This window comes from Bidens hawaiensis, unplaced genomic scaffold (assembly GCF_021521415.1).
Source record: "Bidens hawaiensis isolate Kalapana, Puna unplaced genomic scaffold, B.hawaiensis_p1.1 tig00001961_1, whole genome shotgun sequence".
NCBI classification, from domain to species: Eukaryota; Viridiplantae; Streptophyta; class Magnoliopsida; order Asterales; family Asteraceae; genus Bidens; species Bidens hawaiensis.
In genome coordinates, this window is record NW_027491109.1 from 648,085 (window position 1) to 676,074 (window position 27,990).

Sequence of the window (27,990 nt, forward strand, 5' to 3'; positions counted from 1 at the left end):
AGAACCAACCGAATAATATAGAAAACCTGTGTTGTTATTCATTCAATGATTCAATTTACTCACTGTTTATACCATCTCAAAATCTATCTCATTCACATTCTTAATCAAACCTGTTTTAAGGCTTCTTGATTCCAACATCTCCCACTACAAAAATTTTATACAAGTGATCTTTTTAGTAACTATATATTAGATCACACAAAATATTTAAGCAGTTGTATCAGTGGTTTCAGTTTGCAGTTGATGCTTCGGGTGTAGCTTTAGGCTTCTTAATGGTTCCAACCTTGACGTACTTGCTCATAAACTTGTATGCCCAATCTTGTAATGCATCAAGCTCAAATACATTAAGACCAGTCAGATCATCATTCATATCTTTATCCTCAAATGACATTTTAGCAAGTGCCCTGCTGGCATCTTTTCCCGCAAACACTGAATATGGCCCGCCTGGCCCGTAAAACATCCTGAAAAAGACAAGTTAAAACAAAATTAGGTAGTGATTTTGATGTGATAACAATATAGTAACCTAATGAGGTAAAAACTGTAAATAAGCAGTGAACATATTAAATAATACATAAGGTTTATTATGTAAGCTCGATAAATCATGAGAATTGCAACAGTCCAAATACATGATAACGAATTGTAGTTTGAATATACGAAGCGAAGTAAAACTAAGTATTGTATGCTACCCTAAAAGTAAAAGCGTAAAAAGGGGCGTGAGTAACTCAACAAAAAATTTGTAAATAAATAGTGAACATATTAAATAATGCATAAGGTTTATTATGTAAGCTCGGTAAATTATGAGAATTGCAACAGTCCAAATACATGTTAGGTGAACATGTGTTCAAAATGTATGATCAAGAAAAATATATTTCAACATAACCATTCTTAATAATTCAAAAATTAGCATGAAATAATACCCACAAACACTACCAGTTGTGATGCCACAATATAAAAAAACTACTAAAGTTAGAACCTAATAATATTATACTACAAAAAGCATCTAGAACAAAATTGCAAAGCAAAGAACAGGAATCAACAGCATCATGGATTACCTATAGATTTTGTGGTCTTGCATCATTAAATTCACAGAGAATAAAACAAAAGGATCAATTGAAAACTGTAATTTTATCAACTTTTGACTTTACCAAGTTCATGTAGATGCATTCACAGCGAATTAATGGTAAGAACATGAGAGCTAATTCAGAAGATTAAAAGACTCCAAAACTTACCATGTCTCAAGTTTAAAACTCTAATTTTAAACTTAGCAAAAGATGAAGCATGAATCCTGTTTAACTTAACATAAAGGCACAAAAGTAATACTAATTGATAATAATATACCTGCTTTGACTGACATCGTAAACCTGGCCTTTGATGGCCATTAGAAGAGGCTTTTGAGGATCGCTGCCGTCGTATGCTTTCAACTTCTCCACAGAAAATTTGTCAGGTTCATCCTGTTGAAGTTCAAGTGCAGCCTCAAGCTTTTCCACGACAACAGACATTGTTGGTCGGTTTTCACGATATTTCTGCAGACATTGAAATGCAATGTCTGTAAATGTTTCCAAAGACTGCGGATCCATGTCTTGGTTCAGATCTTGAAAGATAATCTCATCCAACTTTTTTTGTTTGTACTTTTGTTTCCACATACGTACTAGACTTGGAAACTTACCATTGTTATTCTCAAAGCATAGCCTTCCACATAAAACTTCAAATAAGACAACACCAAAAGAGTATACATCCGACTCTTTTGTTAGGATTCCCAACTCCATATACATTGGATCTAGGTACCCAAAGGTGCCTACAACGTTGGTGATAAGTGCAGTGTGTTGCTGGTTAGCTGGCCCTATTTTTGATAGTCCCGGATCAGAAATTTTAGCGTTCCAGTTATCATCAAGAAGGATGTTGGAACTCTTTATATCACGGTGGAGAATTCTTTGTTGAGTTCCCTTATCATCATGTAGGTAGCTTAGTCCTCTTCCAACATCAAGACATATCTTGAGACGTTGAATCCACGTTAAAGTATTGGAACGTAAATGACGATCAAGGCTTCCATTAGACGCATGCTCATAAATAAGGATCTTCTCGCCATTATGGTCACAAAATCCCAATAGAGAGATTAGATTTTCATATGTGTAACGAGAAAGCATCATGATCTCCTTCCAGAATTCCGAGTTCCCTTGCCCAAATCTACGATCTAGACGCTTAAAAGCAACCATGCTTCGGCCCTTAAAGTGTGAAAGTTCTCCCCCGTACACCTTCCCAAAACCACCGGTTCCGATAATTTTTTTGTCATCAAAGTTGTCGGTGGCTGATTTGATCGCTTCAAGTTGGATTCTAAGATGTTGAAACTCCTCGAAGAAAGTATCCATTATTGTTGCTGGGATAACACATATAATAAGAAAAATTGAATCAACTATTCAAAGCAATTGCAGATGATGCGGTACTCGAGTGGAGAATGTATATATATGTTATTATACCTCTTTAAGTAATGTTGAAAAAGAACCAGCAAAAGGTTTTCAATAGATATTCAATCTGTTGTGATGGTTGTTAACTAACATGACCACATCGAACAAACTGCTGTCACATGTGCCCAAGCAACAATTCTAACCAGAATATATATATACGCAAATCAATTAATATGGTAGTTCCTTTGGTAATATCGGCAGCAGTTCGTTGGAATCGATGCTTAACTTATTTACTGGAAACCTGCTGAGTCGGTCCAAAAGCTCCATGACCCGTTAATGGTTTCTTTTTGTTTTTTTTAAGGCCGGTATACTTATCTCATAATCTCTTCATAGACCTGATTACATACTTGGTGGGCCCAACAGACTATCTTTAGGCTATCACACTTTTTTTTACTGGGCCTCTGTCAACAATATCTGGCCTTGTGAGTTTAGGTTCTAGAATTTTTATGAATGGACAACTCAACAACAAATTTGTTCATTAGATGATTATATATTCTTGTCAATAAACTGCACTTTGTATTCATCTTTCTTAGATTTGATTATACAAGTTTCTGTAAGTTGACTCATTCCCAGGTGACAGTAACTTCAAAAGCAACCTATATATATGTGTGGGAGGCTCCCACGACACAGAGAAATCAAGTTGTAGAGTTATATCTCATCCGTTAATTAAGTATATATCACGAGCTCCTTTACATCTCGATAATTACAGTTTCTTTTCCGTTTCTGTTATATCATAATGTCCGTCACAAAAGAATTCAAACACCTTAGGATTGGACTTGGAGCTATAAAATCGGTCACCAACAACTTTGATGATAGAAACTACATTGGGAAAGGTGGATTTGGGAGAGTGTAGAAAGGAGAACTTGTGCATTGTGAGGGGCAAACCACAGTTGCTGAAAAACGCTTAGATCGTGTGTATGGTCAAGGAGACCTTGAGTTTTGGAAGGAGATCATGATGCTTCCCCTTTACAAACAGGAAAATATTATCGCTCTCTTAGGTTATTGCGATTAGAGTGGTGAGAAAATAATTGTGTACGAGTATGCTTCTAATAGAAGTTTGGACTTGTACCTAAGTAGCACCGATCTCACATGGATTCAACGCCTCAAGATACATATTGGGGCTGCTTGTGGATTAGAACATCTTCATAATCCTTAGGAAACACATCATAGAATCTTACATTGTGATATTAAGAGCTCTAACATCTTGTTGGATGAAAACTTGAAAGCTAAGATTTCAGATTTTGGTCTTTCTAAACTTGGCCCCGCAAACCAACAACACATGTTTCTTGTGTCACACATGGTGGGAACTGTGGGATATTGTGATCCCATGTACGCAGAGATGGGTTTTTAACAAAAGAATCGGATGTTTACTCTTTTGGTGCTGTGTTGTTTGAAGTCTTGTGTGGGATGTTGTGCATTAGTAACTACAAATATGAGCATCAGCCCCTTGTAGGACTGGCGCAACAAAGCTTTGAGCAAAATAAACTCAATGAAATTATTCTTGATCAGATAAAGGAACAAACAAATCTAGATTCATTGAAAGTGTTTGCATCAATAGCATATAGTTGTTTAAAAAGCGATCGTGAGGAACGGCCAACAATGATTCACATCGTGAAAGAACTGGAAATCGAACTAGAAATCCAAGTATGGTTTCTCATTCCTTTTATGGTCATTCCCCGGTTCTGATCTTAATTTGCTTATAAGTTATAACAATTTGAATATAGAATATATATAATGACTTATTAATCACATTTAGTATATACAGAATTACAGAAATTGTCCTTTATGTTTGTGTTTTGGACAAAAATCTGTTAAGGATAATGTATCCAAATCCGTAATTGTGAGTTATAGTGCTATGGTGATAGTAATGAATATCTGAACAAAATGGAGATGAACACCGTGATTTGTTGCGAGGAAAAGCCCTTTAATCTTAATCAGGTTAAAAAAAAACCCGGGTGATGACAACTTGTCGATCACCAATTTATTAACATCAAAATTGGGTTACAAAGGGGGAGTATATGATCAAAGGTTACAATGAAACTAAGTGTGTGATTTGCCTTGAGTGTTTTTCTCAAGAGTGTTTGTGAATATCAACAGTAAGTATATGAGTGTGTACGTAAGTGCCGTGACCTAATATTCGATCATAACTCGGTATATAACAAACAAAAATAACAGCTAACTACTATGTCCTATTAATCCGCCATCTCTCCACTCACTTCCTTCGTGCCATTTGACCACGTGCTTCAGAAGTCCAAGAGCGAAATAGGTGGTGGACTAAGTCTTGGAGCCGTTGCATCTGATAAATATCAACCTACATATAGAAAACAATCGTTAATAGTACCAAGTACTGAGGATCCTTGATCCTGACAAGACTCTGGAGTTCTTCATAAGGATAACCGATCCAAGCTGGTTACCAAGAATAACCTATCCTCAGTACTTGATTATTTGTGACTTAACAATTGCCCCCAATTTGGCGGTTGATGATAATATCACAACTATCAAATTGCGTTCAAAATTCAAAAAAAGGCTGTCAAATTGATAAGATGAAAGGATATAAGTAGGGGTTAGATAAAAAATAATTAACTAACATAGGGACTAAAGATAAATAATCAACTCCCTTTTAATTCGCCTCATTCCGGAAGCTTCTCATCTTTTATCTATCCTAGCCCAGGTAATCCTTTATCCCCTTTCTCTTTTATATTTCATCGTATTTGATGTCTATCGATAGTTGTTATTCAAACTCATTTGGAGATATGAAGAGTCAAGGGTTACTGCAAAATCCTTCGTCGGAGATTTGCAAATTCACGGGCCCCGAGATCAACCAAATAGCCTCCCTCTTCCCTTCCAATACCGTATTTAGACCCTATGATTCATCAACCGCAAGCGACATATCCTCAAAGGTATGGGTCTATTTTCCAGCCTGTCCTTTCCTACTTGGTTTCTCGTATCCATTCCTGGAGTTTACCCAGAGGTTCTTTACCCTTACCGGCATTAACTATATTCAGGCTATGCCGATGATATGGCGAGCATTGTTGACCCTTGAAGAAATCATAGCTGACCACAACCTTGAGTTTGGACTCTCCGAATTGTCGTACATATATTATCTGTACACCCATGGCTCCACCTGTTTCCTGCTTAAATCCAAGCCTCACCAGCCTATTCCGCTCGACAAAGTTACACAAAACGATTCTTATTGGAAGAATCTGTTTTTCTTTGTCAAACGAGATTCCATTTCAAACGGAAATACCCTTCCTACTAGGTGGATTAGGCAGGGTAGGGTTTCTGTGTATATTGTTGCTTACTGATCAAGGTTGAAATACTGATTTGATTCGTTCCTTTATGCAGTTGACAACTTCGCACATCTGGCAAAGCTTCCAGGAACCAAAGAGAGAGTAGCCGTATTTCTTGAATTGAGCCCAACAATTCAGTCTTTCAAGATCAGGATCCCTGATTCTGATTCAGAAGCTGAACAGTCAGACATCTCACCTCAAAGCAATATGTCAAGTAAGTATAATTAAAAAGATATATATGTTGATTTTGTATGGTAAATAATGAAAAACTTATCTGTTTTGTTATGTTTTGAAGACATGACCAAGTCTGCCAACAAGCCTGCTGCTCAATTCTCTCTGGATGACATTGACCATTTGATTTCTCCAAAGATGGTGAAGAAGGAATCCTCCAAAGCCAACCCTGCTCCTAGCCCTCACATAGTGACTACCAGAGCTAAGGCTCAGTCTGGGAAGAAAAGAAAGCTACCAGAGCCTCAAGCCGAAGTTCAGGATGTTGAGAAGCAGCTTCAAGAAGCAGTCACCCAGGTAAGGATCCTATATTCTTCTTATCAGTCTTGTCATATACTTATTGTTGATCCAAAGCTTGTGACTTATAGGGCATCCAAGGTTTCCACTCCTACTATGGGTCGATCATCAAGGAGCTCGAGGAGACTTTGACCGGAATGAGGACTATTGCTGCGGCTAAGGACAAGCAGGTTGCTAAGCTCGCAAAGGAGAATAAACAGGCTGACTCCCAAGTCCATGCTATGGAAATGAAGATGAAAGAGGGAATCAAAGCTGCAACTGATGAGGCCAAGATTTTTGCTGCAAAGCTCATCTTGCAGGCAAGGATCCAGGTTGTGTCCGAGGCGAATGATCCTTCGCTTGATAAGGCTAACTGGTAAGTGGACGAATGGAAGAAATCTCTGGCTATACTAGGAGCAGCAGAGGACGAGGAGGATGCTGGAGAAGGAAGCAAGGCTGCGGATGAGGGTGAAGCCAGGAAAAGTGGCGTAAAGGATGCAATTGACAAGGATGAGGGAAAGTAGACGACAACGGAGGGGGATGTTGTGGAAACGGGCAATGAAGGATGATAAAGCCAAGGCCTGAGCCCGTTCTTGTTTTTTCTTTTATTGATGTTTTTATGGATAATGTGGTTGTATACTTTAAGACAATAGTAACTTAGGGTAAAGGATCTATGATCCTTAAGACAATTATCAGGGGTAGCAAAGGTGAAGAGATCCTTTATTTGTGGGGATGAAGCCTTTGGTGCCATTGTTTTTATTTTCCTGCACTTCATGAACGGTTAGTAACACCTGCTTAACCCGGGTGGATGGACCATCTTTCGTATGGTGAAATCCGGGTTAAGGATTTTGGGTAAGTCCAGGTGACTTATGATTAATAATAATTGAAAACTTTTGACTATTCGCTTGTTATTTATTATTTTGTAAGTTTGTTTGATATAACTTTAGCTTTATTGAGAATTTTAAAAAATATATTTGAGTAACAATTTTTAGGATACAATATCCTTGTAAAAATAAATTAAGAATTTCATATCCTTAAATAAAAGAATTTACAAAGATTTTAACCAAATACATGTAAATTGATAGGTAGAAATCATACCACAAGGTCTGGCTAGATCTAAGTTACCATAAGTAGTGACCCTTCTGTGATCCTTGTAGAAGTAAATTAAGGATTTTGAATCCATAAGTCTTGATCCTCTTAATTAAACTTAGGACATCTGTTGCAAATAACTTATAAGATTAATTGGGGTTAGACCCATCAAACTTGGGACAAGCCCATATATTAACTGGGGACAAGCCAGTGAACTGGGGACAAGCCCAAAAACTGGGGACAAGCCCAAACTGGGGACTGGCCCAAAGATACGGGTGTCAACTGGGGACTCGCCCAAATGTAAGTGACGTGAAAACGCCAAAACCTTAGCTAACATGAAAATGTTAGAAACCTTTGTCTTGAGATAACATGAAAATGTTATAAACCGGTGGTATGGTACGTCTACCATAAATAGTAGGATCCACCATATATCCGAATACAACGAAATTGTAAGCCACCAAGCGTGTACTGGTCCCGCTGCCCCGGACTATACGTTGGATAGCGTGCGCTCCAGGCGAGAGTGTAGAAACTCTAATTTATAAGAAAGGTGAAAACCTTTAAACCTTGGAAGATATGACCATCGGGGTCATACCTTAATCGTGGGCTAGGCCAATGGAAGTAGTAAAGTACCTTAAAGGTGAAGGAGAGGTGGCCAACCTCTTAGACATTGAACATCTCACTAATATCCTGCATTGTTACTTAAAACTTGGAAATAACAAATGTTAAAAATATGTTATCCTTAAATAAATAAAAAATTTAAATGAATAAGTGATCAGATAGATATTACCGATTTTAGGATCCTTGATCCTTTAAGAATACTCGACCCTCAGGAGATACTTAATCTTGATCAGAAAAAGTATTTCTTGAGGTGGATAGCATTCCAGGCTCTTGGTAACCTGTTGCCTTCCATAGTGAGCAAATGATATGGCCCATTTCCTGCCTCTGATTCAATCAAATAAGGACCTTCCCACTTGGGTGCCAGCTTCCCATATGCCGGATTGGTTGTATTTTGGAAGGATTTTCTCAAGACCAAATCTCCTTCTTGAAATCTTCTGATCCTTATACTTTTGTTGTATGCCCCAGCTACCCTTTGTTGATATGCCGCCATCCTGATCTTGGCTAGGTCTCTGAGTTCTTCCACAGTATCCAAGTCTTCGAGAAGGATTTCTTTATTGGCTTCAGGAACACGGATGTTTGTTCTGGCTGTAGGGACCACCATCTCTGTAAGGATTACTGCTTCTAATTCAAACACCAATGAGAAGGGTGTTTGGCCTGTTGCACTCTTGGGTGTTGTCCTGTCAGCCGAAAGAACATAAGGTAGCTCTTCGGCCCACTTGCCTTTCTTGGATCCTAGTTTTTTCTTCAAATTGTTGATGATTATCTTGTTGCTTGATTCCGCTTGGCCATTAGCTTGAGGATGCACTGGAGTAGAGGTAATCATCTTGATGCCCCAACTGTCACAAAAGTTAGTGGTTCTTTTCCCGATAAACTGGTGTTTTGGATAAAAATCAGCTAAGGATAATGTATCCAAATTTATCAAGTGAGGTATAGTGCTAACACGATAATAGTGAATGTGTAATCGAAATCTTGGTGAACACACTGATTTGATCACGAGGGAAAAAGCCCTTGAATACGATAATCTCATTTCGGTCAAAACTTAACAAGGTAATCTTTGATCGATTGACTTCGGTCAAGGATTCACGAGGTAATCTTTGGTCGAATCACTTCGGTCAAGGATCAACGAGGTAACCTTTGGTCGGATAGTGCGTGATTATAGTAATCTTCGGCACAAAAAACCCCGGACGGTGAAAACTATCACCGTCGATTATATTGATAATAAAAGATGGTTACAAGTGTTGTGGAGTTGATGATCGAGATTACAAAGTAAACTAGTGATTAGAGAGAGAGTTTATTGCTTCTGCTCTAGTGTGTGTGATGATACATGTGTCCTTCTACTCGATCATAACTCGATTATATAAAAAAATACAAATAACTAGATTTCCTAATAATCCGGAAGTCTTCCACTAGCCACTCCCATGACTTTGACCACGTGCGAAAAGCCGTTCAGTAACGAATTATGTGGAGGACCAGGTCTAGGAGCCGTTGCTCTTATTTAAACATCAATCTTCATACGAAATTATCCATTAACAGCTACGTTGAATTAGGATCCTGGATCCATACTCCAGCTAGAGAATACTCCATGAGGATAATTGATGCAAGTACGTCTTAGAATTGTTACACCTGTCTAACACATCACCATACTAAACACAATCATTAGTAAACAAATAATACCGAGGATCGTTGATCCTTTATACCTTGATACATATCTCAAGGATAATCTATCTATAAGACAGTTAAGGATTAAGGATCCTCAGCATAAAATTCACGCCCTAACAACTGGGAACCATTGTCATAAATAATTTCTGAAGGTATACCAAATCTAGTAATGATATTTCTTTTAATAAAAGATATCACCTCTTTTCTCGTACTTGAACAAAAGCTTCTGCTTCTATCCACTTTGAAAAGTAATCAGTCATTGCAAGCATGAATACTTTTCCACCAGGGGCTTTAGGTAGCTTACCTAGATATCCATGCCCCACTTCATGAAAGACCATGATGAGGATATAGGATACATAGGTTCTGCCGGTTGATGAAGAATGTTTGCATGCCTTTGACAAGCATAACACTTTTTTGAATACTCCATGGCGTCTCTCTTCATGGTTGGCCAGAAGTATCCTGTTCTTAGAATCCTAGAAAATAGAGCTCTACCTCCAGTGTGATTACCACAATCTCCTTCGTGAAAGTCTTTGAGCACCTCTTGAAGTTCAGGATGCTCGATACACCTCAAGTATGGACCTGCAAGAGATTTCCTATACCGAATATCATGTAATAAAATGTATTGTGATATCTTAAATTTGAAGGACTTCGGATTCTTTGTGGCTGGGATTTCTCCATTTTGGATGTACTTTTTGATTGGGAGGATCCAGGATTCTTGGTTGTTTGAGGATGATAGATCCCAAAGTACGATTTGTTTGTCAGTTGTTATCTCTCCAACTTCTTGTTCTCCTATTGTTGGCGAGAGTATATGGATGATTGGTATATTTGTGTCTTCTGGAATCTTCAAAGACGAGGCTAAATTTGCTATAGCATCTACCCCAGCGTTTTCTTCCCTTGGTACCTGATCAATACTAAACAAATCGAAGGATTTTGCTAATTCCTTCACAACATCTAGATATTTGATTAGTTTTTCACTTTTAACAGCATATGAGCCATTAAAGTGGTTAGCTATCAACAACGAATCTATATATACTTGAAGATACATGATCCTCATGCGTTTAGCTAATTGCAAACCTGCGATCAGAGCTTCATACTCTGTCTCATTATTTGTCGCTTGGAACTCACAGGCTATAGACTGGGGTAATATGCCCCCCTGTGGCGATTTCAGCAGGATACCTAATCTTGTTCCTCTTACATTGGATGCTTCATCTGTGAAAAGGATCTAAGGATCCTTGGTCTCCTCTAGTTGTTGTACTTCTAAATCAGCTTCCTTTTGCATGTCACTGCTGAAATCAGCCACAAAGTCTGCTAGTGCTTGCGATTTAATGGCTGTTCTGGGCTCGTACTGAATATCATATGCACTCAGCTTTATAGCCCATTTGGCCATCCTTCCTGATAATTCTGCTTTTCTGAGCACATTCTTAACAGGATAATTAGTTCTCAAAATAATAGTATGTGTTTCAAAGTAACGTCTCAATTTAGTAGAAGCCATAATAAGTGCAAGAGTTAACTTTTCTAAATGAGAATATCTGGATTCCGCATCTAAAAGACTTTTACTTACATAATAGACGGGATGCTGTTCACCTTCATGATCCTTTACTAGGACTGCACTTACTGCATTTCCTGAAACAGCTAGGTACAGATATAAGGATTCTCCATCCACAGGCTTCATTAAATCTGGTGCTGAAGATAAGTAATCCTTTAAGGCTTTTAAGGCAGCTTTATGCTTCTCCGTCCACTCGAACTTCTTGTTTTTCCTAAGGATGTCGTAGAAATATTTGCACTTCTCGGAGGATCTGGAAATGAATATGTTGAGAGCAGCTATTCTTCCCGTCAATCTCTGGACATCCTTAGCATTCACAGGAGACATTGATTGATGATGGCTTTTATCTGTTCGGGACTCGCTTCTATTCCTCTTTTGGTCACCATGTATCCTAGGAACTTCCCAACTTTGACACCAAAATGGCATTTTGATGGATCCAGCTTCATATTGTACTGATCCAGGATGTTGAAAGCTTCTTCTAGATCTCTGAGATGATCCTCTGCCCCTTTTTGATTTCACCACCATGTCATCAATGTAGACCTCCATAGCCTTGCCTAATTGATCCTTGAACATCATGTTGACTAATCTTTGATATGTTGCCCCTGCATTTCTTAGTCCGAATGGCATAGAAATATAACAATATATGCCGGTAGGAGTCATGAATGTTGTATCTTATTGATTAGATGGTTCCATCCGAATTTGTTGAAATCCAGAGGAAGAATCCATAAAGGTGAGCATCTCATGTCCTGCCGTCGCATCCACCATGGAGTCTATATGTGGTAATGGGAAAGGATCTTTGGGGCATGCCTTGTTTAAATCAGTAAAATCGACACACACCCTCCACTTTCCATTATTTTTAGAAACAACAACCACATTAGCAAACTATCGAGGATACTTAATCTCTCTGATCATACCGGCCTTATGAAGTTTTTCAACTTCTTCTTGTATGATCGTGTTCTTCTCAGGAGCGAATTTCCTTCGCTTCTGATGGACGGGTTTAACAGATAAATCAAGGCCTAACTTGTGAGTAATTACCTCCTTAGAAATACTTGTCATGTCTGAATGTTTGAAGGCAAACGTGGACTTTCTTCGCTTTAGGAATGATATTATATCCTCCTCGATCTCACTAGGGATACTGGATCCTAGGAACACCTTCACATCTAGATCCTCGGGATCCAAAGACACCTCCTTTATGTTTTTCTCCCGAGCTTCCAACACATCCCTATGATGTTGCTGTGGTTGCTATGCTATCGTCTGTTTAGCTGCTGGCTTCATTGATGAAGAATAGTAGTTCTTGGCTTCGACTTGGTCACCATCTATCCTTACTACTCCCCAAGGAGTTGATAGTTTGATGCATTGATGGTAAGTAGAGGCCACTGCCTTCATCCTATGTAGCCAAGGCCTGCCCAAAATAACATTGTAACAAGATAAGTTATCTATAACACAGAATTTTTTTGTAAGAATTTAACCCTTCGGTGTATATTGGGAGTTTGATGTCCCCCAATGTTTTCTTGGTTTCGCCACTGAAACCAACTAACACTGATGTCCTTGGGATGATCTCAGAGTCTGGGACATTCATCTTCTGAAGTACATCGTGCTGGATGATATTAACCGAGCTTCCACCATCAACTAGGATCCTGCGAACATAATGGTTAGCAATAAACAGAGTAACAATCAAACCGTCATGATGTGGATCCTGGATGTTTGATTTATCTTCTTAATAGAAGAAGATCCTTTTGTCAGTCGTTAAAGTGGTGGATATGGCCGGTCGTTCTCCATTCTCCAACTTGGTCTCTTTGACGTGCCTTTTTGCTTAACAGAAAGAAGTGCCGCATATATCTGAGCCATCGGAGATGAAGTTATTACTTGAGCATCCAGTGGAGGTGGAGTCGCTTTTTGAGGAACCTCTTCAGGATCCTGGATCCTTGACTTTTTTCTTCCCAACAGTTCCTTAAAAATGGCCCTTGCTTAGGAGGTATCCAATTTCCCTCCTCAAACCGATGCAATCGTCTGTCATGTGACCAAAATCCTCATGGAACGCACACCATTTGGATTTGTCTCTGAAGCTGGTTGACTTCTCATTCTTTCGGGGCCACCTTGCCTTCTCCCCTAGATCCTTCATGGCACAAATCAAGCCATGAGTATCTACGAAGAAGCAATATTCAGAGATGCGGGGGTATTCTTCATCATCATCTCTTTCTTCAACTGCTCGGACATTTTGATTGTTGAATTTGGAATATGGCTTCGAGTTATTGTTTCTGAACGAGGATCCTTGCTTTTTGTCAGGATATTCTTGCTTCGTTTGAGCCCCCAACCGTTCTTGGATCCTTTTGTCGTCTTCCAGCCGTATGAACCTTAATGCTCTGTTCCTTACTTCATATAAAGACCTGCAAGGAGTCATCACAAGATCATCATAAAAGGGGGAGCCCCTCTGAAGTCCCATATTGAATGCTTCAACAGTAGTAGCCATATCAAGATTGGGAATTTCCAAGGCTTCCCTGCCAAACCTTGTAACAAAATCCTTAAGGGATTCATCATAAGGTTGGATAACTCGGTATAAATCACTAGTTAACTTCTCAAATTTCCTACTACAGGAAAATTGACTATTGAACAAGCTAACTAAATAAGAAAATGAAGTAACAGAGTAAGGAGGGAGACTTAGCAGCCATTTGAGCGCAGATCCTATTAGAGTGGATCCAAAACCCTTGCGCAAACAAGCCTCCTTGAGTCTCTCAATAATTGGATTGATTTCTATCCTTTCCCTGTATTGAGCGACATGTTCTTCAGGATCAGTGGTCCCGTCGTAAGTCTTCATGTTGGGGTCTGAAACCGCTTTGGTATTTCGAAATCACAGATAGATGGAGCAAATCTAGATAATTTGTGACTCCCTTCAGGTATCTCAGGAATCGGCCGGACCATCCCTGGTACGCTGGATATCATATCCTTGAGCTTTTGCAGTTCCTTGGCCATAGCTTGGTTAATACCTGCATCCTGCATGGGACCACGGTTAGCATTTAAGGATATAGGATCATGTGTGTTACCTCCTTGTTGGGTAAAGGTTGGTATCCCAGAAAAGTGGTTGAGGTAAGAAGCGTCTGCAACAGGAGTTGGTCCACCAGAAGCTATGCTCTGCATGGGGATTATATCTCCTTCATGGACTTTAGAGGACTGTTCATGTTGAACCCCTGAGGATCCTTGATCCAGGAAGAAGGATCCTTGATTGTGGATGAAGGATCCTAGTGGTTGGGAGTTGAAGGATCCTTGAAGATACAATCCGGAGGATCCTGGTTGAAGGATCAATGGTCCTTGTTGAAAGGTTGAGGATTATTGAGCTGATTGACCCATGGACCCTGGTGAATGACAGACGATCCTTGCTGAAAGGTTGAGGATCCTTGAACCTGTTGACCCATGGACCCCGGGTTAAGGATAGAAGATCCTTGCTGGAAAATTGAGGGTCCGTGAGTCTGTAGACTCATGGCTCCCGGTTGAAGGATGGATGATCCTTAAGTAGGTTGAGCCAAGGATATTGGAATGCTAAAATCCAACATCCTTGGCATCATTGGAGTTTGATCCTCTACCGACCTCTTAGTCCTCTTGAGGTCTTCTATCTCCCGAAGGATCCTCTGGTTGGTCTTGTTTTGTTGCTCCATGTATGCTTTGACCTGCGAAAACATATTAGAAACATCATTGTTAGTATTAACTACCGAAGTGACCGTAGTAGTTTTCGAGCTCTGGAAGACTGGTAGTTGCGTCTTGTTTCCAGCGGCAGTAGCCCTTGTTGTCCCCGTGATCGGAGGAGGCATCGGTGGCAAAGTTCTTGAGGAGAGAGGAACCGAAGATGGCATGGTTGATGAAGCTGAGGTTGATTGAGAGGACATTGATGGTGATATGGGTAGTGAAAAGTTGATTATTGATAGGGTATTTTCTGGATTATAGCACCAATTACCCCACGGTGGGCGCCAAATTGTTTTGGACAAAAATCTGCTAAGGATAATGTATCCAAATCCGTAATTGTGAGGTATAGTGCTATGGTGATAGTAATGAATATTTGAACAAAATGGAGATGAACACCGTGATTTGTTGCGAGGAAAAACCCTTTAATCTTAATCAGATTAAAGAAAAAAAAAACCCTGGTAATGACAACTTATCGATCACCAATTTATTAATATCAAAATTGGGTTACAAAGGTGGAGCATATGATCAAAGGTTACAATAAAACTAAGTGTGTGATTTGCCTTGAGTGTTTTTCTCGAGAGTGTTTGTGAATATCAATAGTAAGTATATGAGTGTGTACTTAAGTGTCGTGACCTAATCTTCGATCATAATTCGGTATATAACAAACAAAAATAACAGCTAACTACTATGTCCTATTAATCCGGCATCTCTCCACTCACTTCCTTCGTGCCATTTGACCACGTGCTTTAGAAGTCCAAGAGCGAAATAGGTGGTGGACTAAGTCTTGGAGCCGTTGCATCTGATAAATATCAACCTACATACAGAAAACAACCGTTAATAATACCAAGTACCGAGGATCCTTGATCCTGACAAGACTCTGGAGTTCTACATAAGGATAACTGATCTAGGCTGGTCACCAAGAATAACATATCCTCAATACTTGATTATTTGTGACTCAACAGTTTGTATCAGATTTCACTCGTTGTCCTCTATCTTTAAAATTAACTTGTTTTGTACTTTACGTTTACAAATGCTACACATTTGTCATTTGGCCATAACCTAGTTAGTTTTTCTCGTTAATTCTACTCATGTGTCTTGCACATGAGGGCAAGTTAGTCATTTTACGTATTCATTTTAAAAATATTTTTAATGTGTTTGTGTGTGTGTATATATATATATATAGAAAAGATACAAAAATCGTTTTAATGTGTGTGTGTGTATATATATATATAAGATTTATCTCTCCCTCTAAACTATCTCTCCTGGTCTCTGTTCTGCAACTCATCCATTTATATCATCTATATCATATGAGTCAAAATGTATTTTCATAGTATAAGTTCCATCCTCTGCACATAAATCATATTCATAGAATTCATAATGCTAATTGTCAAAAATCTAAAACCCTAGAAATTGAGGGTTTTGCAAAAACCGGTGATATGTGAGGGGTCTTTATAATTGGAGGGTCCCGTATTGTATATTAGTATTTTGTATTTACTCACACTACAAACGTTTATTTTAGTTAGCTCGTCAGTTTGTTTATTTGTATGTTTGGGCCTAAAGCCATGTAATATGAAGCATGCACATGGCATAGCATAGCATGAAGCCCATTGGGCCGTTAATAATGAAGCATAGCATGGCATGGCTTCACCTATAAAAGGTGAAGCATGCACATGCTAACATAACCTTTTGCAAATACAAAACCTTATCCTCTAATCTACCAACTCTCCTCTCTCACTTTCCTTCTATCCTCTTCAGGTAATAAACCAACCAAACAAGATTCGAGATCTCGGTTCCTCACTAGTGATTTTTGCTAGCTAGTGTTGAGATTGATTTAAGTAGACTGGTTGTTGTGTTGTTTGATCCGTCCATAGGACCTACAATTGGTATCAGAGCTTTCGATCTCTACTACTTGTGGATCTTGGTCACAGCCTTGGATTTTGGTCTTATTTGTGTTGAATACGGGGTTTCAAGTATTATAGTGGGTTACAGGTTCCTAAAGTTGAAGAAAAAGTGTTTACAAGCTCAAAAGTACAAGTGTTCTTGCTTCAGGGTTGATATTATGTGTTTGGTAGTGTGAATTAGTGTGAAAAGGTGTTCAAAATACAAGATTTTGGTGTAAAATGTGTTAAGAATGGATGTTTTCTAAATCCATATTTTAAGTACAATACTGGATAGATTTAAACACTTACAATACCGGTTGGACATTACCGGACATAATCGGACGAACGTGATCGGGCGTTCACGAACACTATCGAACGGACTTGGCACTTGTCCGTATTAGTCCGTTAAGCTTACCGAATGGAATTTTTTTTGTCCATGTCAAGTTCATTTATTAAACGGACTAACATAAACAAACTTCTTGCCGAATGGATGACCGGATGTTAGGTTTGCTTACAGCCCTAGTTCAAGGTGATGAATTATGTAAATTAACATGCAATCCAGGGATTCTGGGGGCATGACAATAAGACAAAACAGCTTATCGTAGGAATCTCATAATGAACAAACACAATGGAGTTTACATAAATGAGAGTATGCACTAACCAATATTACACAAATGATGATCGATATAACTAATAAAAATCAACTATCTTTGACCCTCCATTACAGTGAGGGCCATATTAGTCACAAAATAATGTTTCAGTTCGCTTTCTTCCCGAGTTGAATTCAACCCAAGCCTGCCATTAAAGAACGCTGGTCTTTTAGGAGCGGGTAACAATATGGTGTCGTTGAGAAGCAAGGAGATCATATATGCAGTTGTTGGTCTATTAATCGCACATCCTTGTACACATAGAAGTGCCACATGAACAATCCTTAATAATTGTTGTGCAATGAAAGGTGTCAGAAAGTGAGTTTAGTAACACTAACATAAGCGATAAGGTTGCATGTGTGATCAAGATAAACAAAACTACTATTTCTTCTTCCATTGATTATTTCCAAAATAGGCCTCCAAAGCTAAAGATATCAGACTTCGTAGAGAAAATCCCTTCATTGCATACTCAGGAGACATATAACCACTACGCATAATAAATCGATCTAATTATGTTTCAAGAAATATATAAAATGAATTTTGACAAACATAAAGTCATCTAAAAGGTATTGAACGAATATTTTGAAGCTCCCATTTGTGTCCTAATCTACTATGTTGTTAAAGGGAAAGAGTTAATTACTTACTATGTTCCTAAAACCTTGTTACTAATTGCCCTAGTCTCATTTTCCTTGAATATTCTTGCTAATTGATAATCTGAAATCTGGTTCATATTCTCATCTAGCAGAATGTTATTAGCCTTTAGATCTGTGTGAATAACTCGCATTTTTAAGTACTTATGCAAGTATAGCAATCCATGGCCAATTCCTTCAATGATGTTAAACGTCTAGGCCAATCCAGCTCTGCCTTTTTGCTTTCATCTAGAATATGAATTAGATGCTGTTATTAGAAAAACCAAGAATAAAACTGTCATGCGTGCATATGTTACAAACACATATACCAAAGAGGAAGTAATCTAGGCTTTTATTGGGCATGTATCCGTACATTAACATCTTATCTTCCCTGTGAATACAATAACCAATAACCCTGACAAGATTTGTGTGCTGGAGCTTGGGTATAAGGATTAGCTCATTCTTGAATTCCACAAGCCATTCAACTGTGTTTTTAAAAGCCTTTTTATTGCAATTTCTTGCCCATCACTTATTCTTCCCTATTATTGTATTTTTTTTCAGTTGGATTTTAGGACTTAATGAAAACAATTCCATGAAACTGGGTTGTCGGAGAAAGTAACAATACCTTATAAACATGTCCAAAACCACCTTGTCCAGGCTTATTTTCAACAGGGAATTCACTCGTGGCAGCCATGATGGAAACAAATCTAAATAATAAAACATTCGAGTTAGGACCTAGGGCACGTACGTTTCACAGCATGGAATGGAATCGGAATTGGAATTTGCATAGGATTTGGAATTGGAAAGAACTGGATTTGGAATCTGAACATTCCATTGGAAGAAATAGAAATCCAATCCATTACTCATGTGTTCGTTTGACAAATGAATTGTTATCTATCATAACAAATGAATTAAAATCATTTTTTTTTGTTTTTTTAATGAGGATAACGGTGGAAACATCTTAGTTCTTTTAGATTTTCTGTTTTTTATTTATATTTTACGTTATGACTTTTTTTTTTGGTTTTCTATTACGATCAAAAACCCCTAAAAAATAATAATAAAAAAATTCATAACTCAAAATATAAATAAAAAACAAAAAAACTAAAAAAAAACTAAAATGTTTCGTTGTCCTTGTTAAAAAAAAACTCGAGAAAATATTTAAATAAATTTACTTGAATTCCTTCACATTTTGGAAGGATTTATAATTACTTTATTTTAAAGGAATTTGAAAAAATTGAATTCCAATTCCAATTCTTTGACAACCGAAAACACAACAAAACGTAATTAAGATTCCAATTCCAACGAAATGAACACTCCATGTCATGAGATTTTAATTTCAATTCCTTTGAATTCCCACGTATTCTATGAAACAAACGCGCCCAGGGTTCATCAAAGTACATGAGATGCAACCGAGTTAGGGTTTAAAAGATTGTAATTAGTTTTTTGAGTTATATTTTCTAGTTAATATAAACGAGAGTTATTTCTTTAGTTCGTGTTTTAAATCGACGGGACTTGAGGGTTTGTAGGAGATTGTTTTGGAGCAAGGGTGGTACATAAGGGTGGTGTTGGACGTGAGTGGAAACGCTAGTCATTGAGTTTAGTTTGTCTTCAACTAGTTTTGCAAGTCCCATAGCGATATTAGGTTTGTGGATGGGTAACTCTTGTTGGGTATCTTTCTAGAGGCCGAGGAAAGTAGTGGTCAATGTTTCGACTAAGTTGGCAATCAATTCTTCGAGGGAGGGGTTTTCACAGCGAGGCAGCATGGTCAAGTGGATGAAAGCATCAGTTGAAACGAACAAGACAATCGTTAAATCTCTAAGAACACAAAATAAAAGATGAGAAACCAAATAAAATTCAATGATTAATGATTATTAATAAAAAGTAACGGGTACTAAAAGATAAAAAAACAATGATAAACTAACTAGGAACCAAATTCATAATTTAAAATAAAATAACTTGTTAATTGACCAAGAATTCAGATTCTTGATAATATTGAAGAGGATCCATTCAAATCTTTTAATCAGCGTATCGATACTTTCGACTACGAGGCTTGGCTGCGGATTCCTCATGCTCAAATTCATCAAGATCATTTTCATCATATGACACTGTAGCAATTGCCCTGCTGGCATCTTTTCCCGCAAACCTGGCGTATGGCCCACCTGGCCCGTAACTGGAAAAGACAAGTTAAAACGAAATTAGGTAGTGATTTTGTTGTGATAACAAATATAGTAACCATGTGAGGAAAAGTTTGCAAATAAATAGTGAACATACTAAATTAAATAATGCATAAGATTTATTATGTAAGCTCGGTAAATAATTGCAACACTCCAAAATTGCAGAGCAAAGAACAGGAATCAACAGCATCACGGATTATATATAGATTGTGTGGTCGTGCATCTTTTGTTTTCACAGTAAATAAAACCAAACGATCAAATGAAAACAGTAATTTTATTAACTTTTGACTTTTCCATGTAAATATATACGCATTCACAGTGAATCAGTGGTAAGAACATGAGAGTTAATTTAGAATATTAAAAGACACCAAAAGTTACACAGATTCAAGTTTAAAACTCTAATTTTAAACTTACCGAAAGATGAAGCATGCAAATTGATAATAACATACCTGCCCTGACTGACATCGTCTATCTGGCCTTTTAGCTTCTCCACGGAAAACTTGTCAAGTGCAGTCTCAAGCTTCTCCACAGAAAACTGATCCAGTTTTGCTGTTTTTGGACCCGAGTCCTGATTATGGGTGGTAACAAAACCACGAACACCTGCAGGCAATGATTAACAAAACGTATAAACTGCAAAGCGGATCGAATAACAGGTGAAACTACCAGACTCCTGAATTTTAATCACAATTAATACTTAGGTTATAACAAGTATGAATGAAATTACTTCGTTCCTGTACAATCCTTGCATTCAAATACTGAAAACCCGTGTTGTTATTCATTTATTCACTATTCGATCAGTTTATACCATCTCAATTCTCAAAATCTATCTCGTTCATATTCTTAATCAAACCTGATTTTAAGCCTTCTTGATTCGAGCATCTCCCACTATAATATTTTATACAAGTGATCGTTTTAGTAACTACTAAATTACACAAAATATTTAGGCAGTTGTATCAGTGGGTTCGGTTTGCAGTTGAGCTTCGGGTGTACCTTTAGGCTTCTTAATGGTTCCAACCTTGACGTACTTGCTCATAAACTTGTATTCCCAATCTTGTAATGCATCAAGCTCAAATCCACTAAGACCAGTCAGATCATCATTCATATCTTTTTCATCAAATGACATTGTTATTAAAATATAATTCAAATTGAAGTGGTTGAAGTTTCCTACTTTCTAGTAATTTCTGTTGAATAAGAGACGTTCAGAAGTAGTTGCTGGAGGTCCTATTTATTTGGTCAAAGCTCTAGTTTACGTTAGTTTGTTTCAGTATTTAAGGAGTCTTTGTGTTCTTGTTTAGATAGATATTTTCCTTCACTTTCAATTGTTAATTCCAGAAAGTAATCTTTGAGTGATTCATTTGCTATTCAATTACCTTTTATTATTGCTTGCTCATACCAACATTTGGTACCAGAGCAAGGTTAATCAGTCAATCGAGTTCTAAAGCATTCATGGCCAGCTCAAGCACATCACAACCTCAATCTCCCATCCCGGTGTTCAAAGGAGAGGGGTATGAACATTGGAGTATAAGGATGAAGACGATTCTTCGTTCCCGTGACCTGTGGGGGCTCGTGAATGAAGGCCTTCCCAATGATGATGAAACCCTAGAAGACTACAAAACAGCCGTGAGGAAAGATGAAAGAGCAATGGCTGTTATACAACAAGGTGTGCATGACCAGCTGTTCTCACGAATTGCAGCGGCAAATACGGCAAAAGAGACGTGGGAAACCCTACGTATGGAGTTCCAAGGTGACACTCAGGTTCAATCTGTCAAACTACAAGGGCTTAGACGAGAGTTTGAAAACCTGATCATGAAGGAAGGAGAGTTAGTTGGCGATTATTTCTCTAGAGTTATGGGTAATGTTAGCCAACGAAGGGCCTTCGGTGAAGAAATTACCGACCAAACCATTGTTGAAAAGATTCTCAGAAGTCTCACACCAAAATTCGATTTCGTTGTTCCATCTATTGAAGTTGCATTCGATCTCACTACCTTAACTCCTGTTAAATTAATGGGGTCACTCCAATCTCAAGAAGAACGAATCCTGGGTCGCTCGGGTGAGTACAAATCTGGAGAAAGACAAGATGAGCAAGCGTTACAAGTTATGCAGAATAATGGTTGAGGAGACAGGAACGCATACGGTAGAGGCAGAGCCTGTGGGGCTGCTCGTGGGAGAGGTAGACGAAGACTGATGGACCAAAATAGGGGTCCTGGTTGTTATCAATGCGGAAGATATGGCCATGTTAAGAGGGATTGTTGGTTCAATGATGACCAACAAGCTAATGTAGCTGTGAACGGGCAAGATGAAGAGGAAGAAAACAATCAAGAGATACCCCGACTGTTTATGGCAATCACCGATGACCCAAAATACACGGCTGCAAGTATGTGGTTTGTAGACTCAGGGTGCTCAAACCATATGACCGGTATGCAAAATAACTTTACGAATCTTGATACTTCATTTAAGTTATTGGTTCATTTGGGTGATAAGAACCAAGTTCAAGTGGAAGGAAAGGGGTCGGTTAAAGTGTTCATGAAAGATGGTTCCTTCAGGCTCTTGGATGATGTGTATTATGCACCAAGGTTGGAGTATAATCTACTTAGTGTTGGTCAACTTATGAGGAAGGGATATTCACTACTTTTTGATGATGATATGTGTACCATAACACATAAGCGGTCTGGTTGTGTGTTAATGAAAGTTATGATGGCCACTAACAACATGTTCCCTCTTGATTCCACTAAGATGTTTGCGGGCTCTCCATCTCCACATGCTGCAACCAAACTATGGCACCTCAGGTACGGGCATCTTCATACACAGGGGCTGCAGCAGTTACACAACAAGGGTATGGTGAATGGTCTACCTAATATGAAGGAACTAACAAACTGTGAAGGTTGTGCTCTCGGTAAACACGCAAGAAAGTCATTTCACAGCAGCAAACAACGAACCACCCAACTACTTGAGCTTGTCCACTCCGATGTGTGTGGACCAATGCCGGTGCAAAGCCTTGGTGGTAGTAAGTATTTTGTATTGTTTATTGATGATTTCTCCCGTATGACTTGGATATATTTCATAAAGCAAAAGTCAGAAGTGTTTTCAAAATTCAAAATATTCAAGTCTATGGTTGAAAAGGAAGTTGGGTGGCCCATTAAAATGTTGAGGTCTGATCGGGGTGGGGAATATACCTCAAATGAATTCAATTTGTTTTGTGAAGAAAATGGAATCAAAAGGGAACTCACGGTCCCATACACCCCCGAGCAAAATGGTGTGTCAGAACGAAAAAATAGAACTATTGTCGAAATGTTAAAATGTATGCTCAAATGGAAGGGGTTGCCAAGTTATTTCTGGGCCGAGGCAGCAGCCACGGCTGTCCACAATATTAATCTTTCACCCACAAAGAACTTGGCAAACAAAACTCCCTTTCAAGTTTGGTATGGAAAGAAGCCAAGTGTCGACTATATGAAGGTGTTTGGTTCAATTGTTTTCGGTCATACCCCAGCCCAAAGAAGAAACAAACTGGATGACAAGTCAGAGAAATGCATATTCCTTGGCTACTCGCAACAGTCAAAGGGATATAGGCTCTACAATCCCATGACAGAAAAATTTCTCACAAGAAGAGATGTGATATTTGATGAAGGTGCAAAGTGGGAATGGAACAAAGATGTTAGAAGCAAGTATCAATATATGTGGGATCTTAGTGGGTTTGATGAAGTTCTACCTCAGCAGATCAATGAGCCCACTAATGAGCCCACTGATTCCACATCATCGGGTTCAGGTACAAATGTCTCTCACAAATCTAATAATAATGCTAATCAATCGGCTACTCCTAGTTCACAGACTCATGAGCCGGTTACCCCTCAAACAAATCAAAGTACGGGTCAAGGCAGTGATCAAAGTTATGACTCAGCCATGCTTGATTCAAGTACAACACCGAGAAGACTTAAAGACTTGGAAGAGTGTTACAATGACAGTTCACCGGTGGATGAATTTGCTGCCTGCCAATTTGCCCTTAATGTCACCGACCCTACAACCTACGATGAGGCAACACGTGTGAAAGAATGGAGGCATGCTATGAAAGTCGAATTGGAGTCTATAGAGAAGAATAAAACATGGCAAATGGTCCCTCGGCCTCCAAATAAAAACATTGTTGGGTTGAAATGGTTATTCAAAACGAAGCTCGGGCCCAAAGGGGAGATTCTAAAACATAAAGCAAGGCTTGTAGCTAAAGGATATTCTCAACAAAAGGGGATAGACTTTAGTGAAACCTTTGCTCCGGTTGCTCGGTTTGAGACTATCCGAATGGTCTTAGCCACAGCAGCTCAACGTGGGTGGTCCCTCCACCAACTCGATGTGAAGTCTGCGTTCTTAAACGGGGATCTTGAAGAAGAGATTTATGTTCAACAACCACCTGGTTTTGAAGTTGAAGGTCAAGAGGATAAGGTGTACATGTTAAAGAAAGCATTATACGGGTTGAAACAAGCACCTCGTGCTTGGTATTCCCGTATTGATGGATATTTTATCTCAAACGGGTTCATTAGAAGTTACAATGAACCTACACTGTATGTTAAGAAGGATAGTACAAATAATGTTATCTATGTGTGTCTATATGTAGATGACATAGTTTGTACAAGTTCTAGTGTGAAACTAGTTGAAGAATTTAAGAAAGGTATGATGGTGGAGTTTGAAATGTCGGATATGGGCCTTCTCAAATATTTCCTCGGGCTAGAGGTGAAACAAACAAAAGATGGTGTGTTTGTTAGTCAAGGAAAGTATGCAGAAAGTTTGCTAATTAAGTGTGGAATGATGGGCTGCAATAGTGAAGAGACTCCTATGAACCCAAGCGAAAAGCTGCAAGTTGAGGATGGTGCAGATAAGGTGGATGCCACCTTGTATAGAAGTCTAATTGGAGGGCTGATGTATTTAACTCATACGCGGCCTGATATCAGTTTTGCTGTTAGCTTACTGGCACGGTTTATGCAAACTCCATCCAAAATTCACTATGGTGCAGTGAAACGGGTTCTGAGGTATGTGGCAGGAACAATAAGGTTTGGTATTTGGTATGATAAGGGCTGTGAAATAAATCTTGTGGGCTATAGTGACAGTGATTGGGCCGGATGTGTAGATGATCGAAAGAGTGTGTCGGCCAACGTGTTTGGATTGGGAAGTGGTGCGGTTAGTTGGTGTTCTAAGAAGCAACATACAGTTGCTTTGTCAAGTACTGAGGCTGAGTATATATCATCCACGGGTGCAACGTGTCAAGCCATTTGGTTAAGAAGAATGTTGAAGGATCTGTGTGTTGAGCAAGACCAAGCTACGGTCATCTACTGTGATAACAAGTCAGCAATTTGTCTTACCAAGAATCCAGTGTTAAATGGAAGATCAAAACACATTGAGCTAAAGCATCACTTTATTAGAGAAATGGTTGCTCAGAAGGAGGTGTCTCTGGAGTTCTGCCGAACCGAGGATCAAGTGGCTGATGGTTTAACTAAAGCCTTATCTCGAGAGAAGTTTGTGTATTTCAGACATCTGATAGGTGTTCGAGAATTTGAATTAAGGGAGGATATTAAAATATAATTCAAATTGAAGTGGTTGAAGTTTCCTACTTTCTAGTAATTTCTGTTGAATAAGAGACGTTCAGAAGTAGTTGCTGGAGGTCCTATTTATTTGGTCAAAGCTCTAGTTTACGTTAGTTTGTTTCAGTATTTAAGGAGTCTTTGTGTTCTTGTTTAGATAGATATTTTCCTTCACTTTCAATTGTTAATTCCAGAAAGTAATCTTTGAGTGATTCATTTGCTATTCAATTACCTTTTATTATTGCTTGCTCATACCAACAATTGTAGCAAGTGCCCTGCTGGCATCTTTTCCCGCATACACTGAATATGGCCCACCTGGCCCATAAAACATCCTGAAAAAGAGAAGTTAAATCAAAATCAGGTAGTGATTTTGATGTGATAACAAATATAGTAACCTCATGAGGAAAAAATTGCAAATAAATAGTCAACATTTTAAATAATGCATAAGGTTTATTATGTAAGCTCGGTAAATTAATCATGAGAATTGCAACACTCGATCCAACTACATGTTAGGTGAACATCTGTTCAAAATGTATGATCAAGAAACACATACTTCAACATAACCATTCTTAATAATTCAGAAATTAGCATGAAATAATACCCACAAACACCACCAATTATAAGCCACAATATAAAAAAACTACTTAATTATGTTAAAAAGCATCCAGAACAAAATTGCATAGCAAAGAACAGGAATCAACAGCATCATGTATTACATATAGATTGTGCAGTCGTGCATCATTAATTTCACAGAGAATAAAACAAAAGGATCAACTTGAAACCGTAATTTTATCAACTTTTGACTTTACCAAGTTCATGTAGATGCATTCACAGTGAATTAATGGTAAGAACATGAGAGCTAATTCAGAAGGTTAAAAGACACCAAATTATAAACTTACCAAAAGATGAAGCATGAATACTGGTTTTTTAACATAAAGGCACAAAAGTAATACTAATTGATAATAATATACCTGCTTTGACTGACATCGTAAACCTGGCCTTTGATGGCCACTAGAAGAGGCTTTTGAGGATTGCTGCCGTCGTATGCTTTAAGCTTCTCCACAGAAAACTTGTCAGGTTCATCCTGTTGAAGTTCAAGTGCAGCCTCAAGCTTTTCCACGACAAGAGACATTGTTGGTCGGTTATCACGATATTTCTGCAGACACTGAAATGCAATGTCTGTAAATGTTTCCAAAGACCGCGGATCCATGTCTTGGTTCAGATCTTGAAAGATAATCTCATCCAACTTTTTTTGTTTGTACTTTTGTTTCCACATACGCACTAGACTCGGAAACTTACCATTGCTATTCTCAAAGCATAGCCTTCCACTTAAAACTTCAAATAAGACAACACCAAAAGAGTATACATACGACTCTTTTGATAGGATTCCCAACTCCATATACATTGGATCTAGGTATCCAAGGGTGCCTACAACATTCGTGATAATTGCCGTGTATTGCTGGTTAGCTGGCCCTATTTTGGATAGTCCCATGTCAGAAATTTTAGCATTCCAGTTATCATCAAGAAGGATGTTGGAACTCTTTATATCACGGTGGAGAATTCTTTGTTGAGTTCCCTTATCATCATGTAGGTAGCTTAGTCCTCTTGCGGCATCAAGGCATATCTCAAGACGTTGAATCCACGTTAAGGTAGTGGATCTCAAATGGCGATCAAGGCTTCCGTTAGATGCACATTCATAAATAAGAATCTTCTCGCCATCTTCGTCACAATATCCCATTAGAGAGATTAGATTTTCATGTGTGTAACGAGAAAGCATCATGATCTCCTTCCAGAACTCCGGGTCGCCTTGCCCAAATCTACGGTCCAGACACTTAAAAGCAACTATGCTTCTCCCCTTAAAGCGAGACAATTCTCCTTTGTACACCTTCCCGAAACCACCAGTTCCAATAATTTTGCTTTCATCAAAGTTTTCCGTGGCTGATTTGATCTCTTCAAGATGGATTTTAAGATGCTGAAACTCCTTCAAGAAAGTCTCCATTTTTGTTGCTCGGAAAATATATAATGAGAAAAATGAATTATATATTCAAAGAAATTGTGATGCTAATTTACAGTTCTCTAACTGGATGTGAATTGATTATTACGAGTGAGAAGAATAACTTCAATACACAAAAGATGTGTTTAATTTGATCAGACTAGTTCAATGGAAAACAATGCCCTTATAAAGCTTTTTCAAAGCACAATATTTAGTTGGAGTTTACCAGGCTGGCTCTAGGGTAGTGTGAGCTTGGCAATCGGCCGAGC

The 27,990-nt window shown here is 38.4% G+C and overlaps 1 protein-coding gene and 1 pseudogene across 2 annotated transcripts; both read right to left on the reverse strand.

The window, feature by feature from the left end:
- Positions 1-42: 42 nt before the first annotated feature.
- On the reverse strand, positions 43-2,363 carry LOC143603697 (receptor-like protein kinase HERK 1). The gene is made up of 2 exons (XM_077080429.1): positions 1,336-2,363; positions 43-458 (listed from the first exon to the last, which is right to left on the reverse strand). Exons 1-2 carry the CDS (start codon positions 2,361-2,363, stop codon positions 227-229), a joined length of 1,260 nt encoding a protein of 419 aa, XP_076936544.1. The 3' UTR covers positions 43-226.
- On the reverse strand, positions 414-27,990 carry LOC143603706 (receptor-like protein kinase HERK 1 pseudogene; annotated as a pseudogene). Its single transcript, XR_013148120.1, has 2 exons — positions 26,624-27,990; positions 414-520 (listed from the first exon to the last, which is right to left on the reverse strand). The product of XR_013148120.1 is annotated as a receptor-like protein kinase HERK 1 pseudogene (transcript).

Bases quoted from the DNA above. Each gene is read 5' to 3' on its own strand.
- LOC143603697 (XM_077080429.1), bottom strand. From the start codon at position 2,363: ATGGATACTTTCTTCGAGGAGTTTCAACATCTTAGAATCCAACTTGAA. The intron at 459-1,335 runs GTATATTATTAT...TGTCTTTTTCAG, and splicing joins TACGATGTCAGTCAAAGCAG to GATGTTTTACGGGCCAGGCG.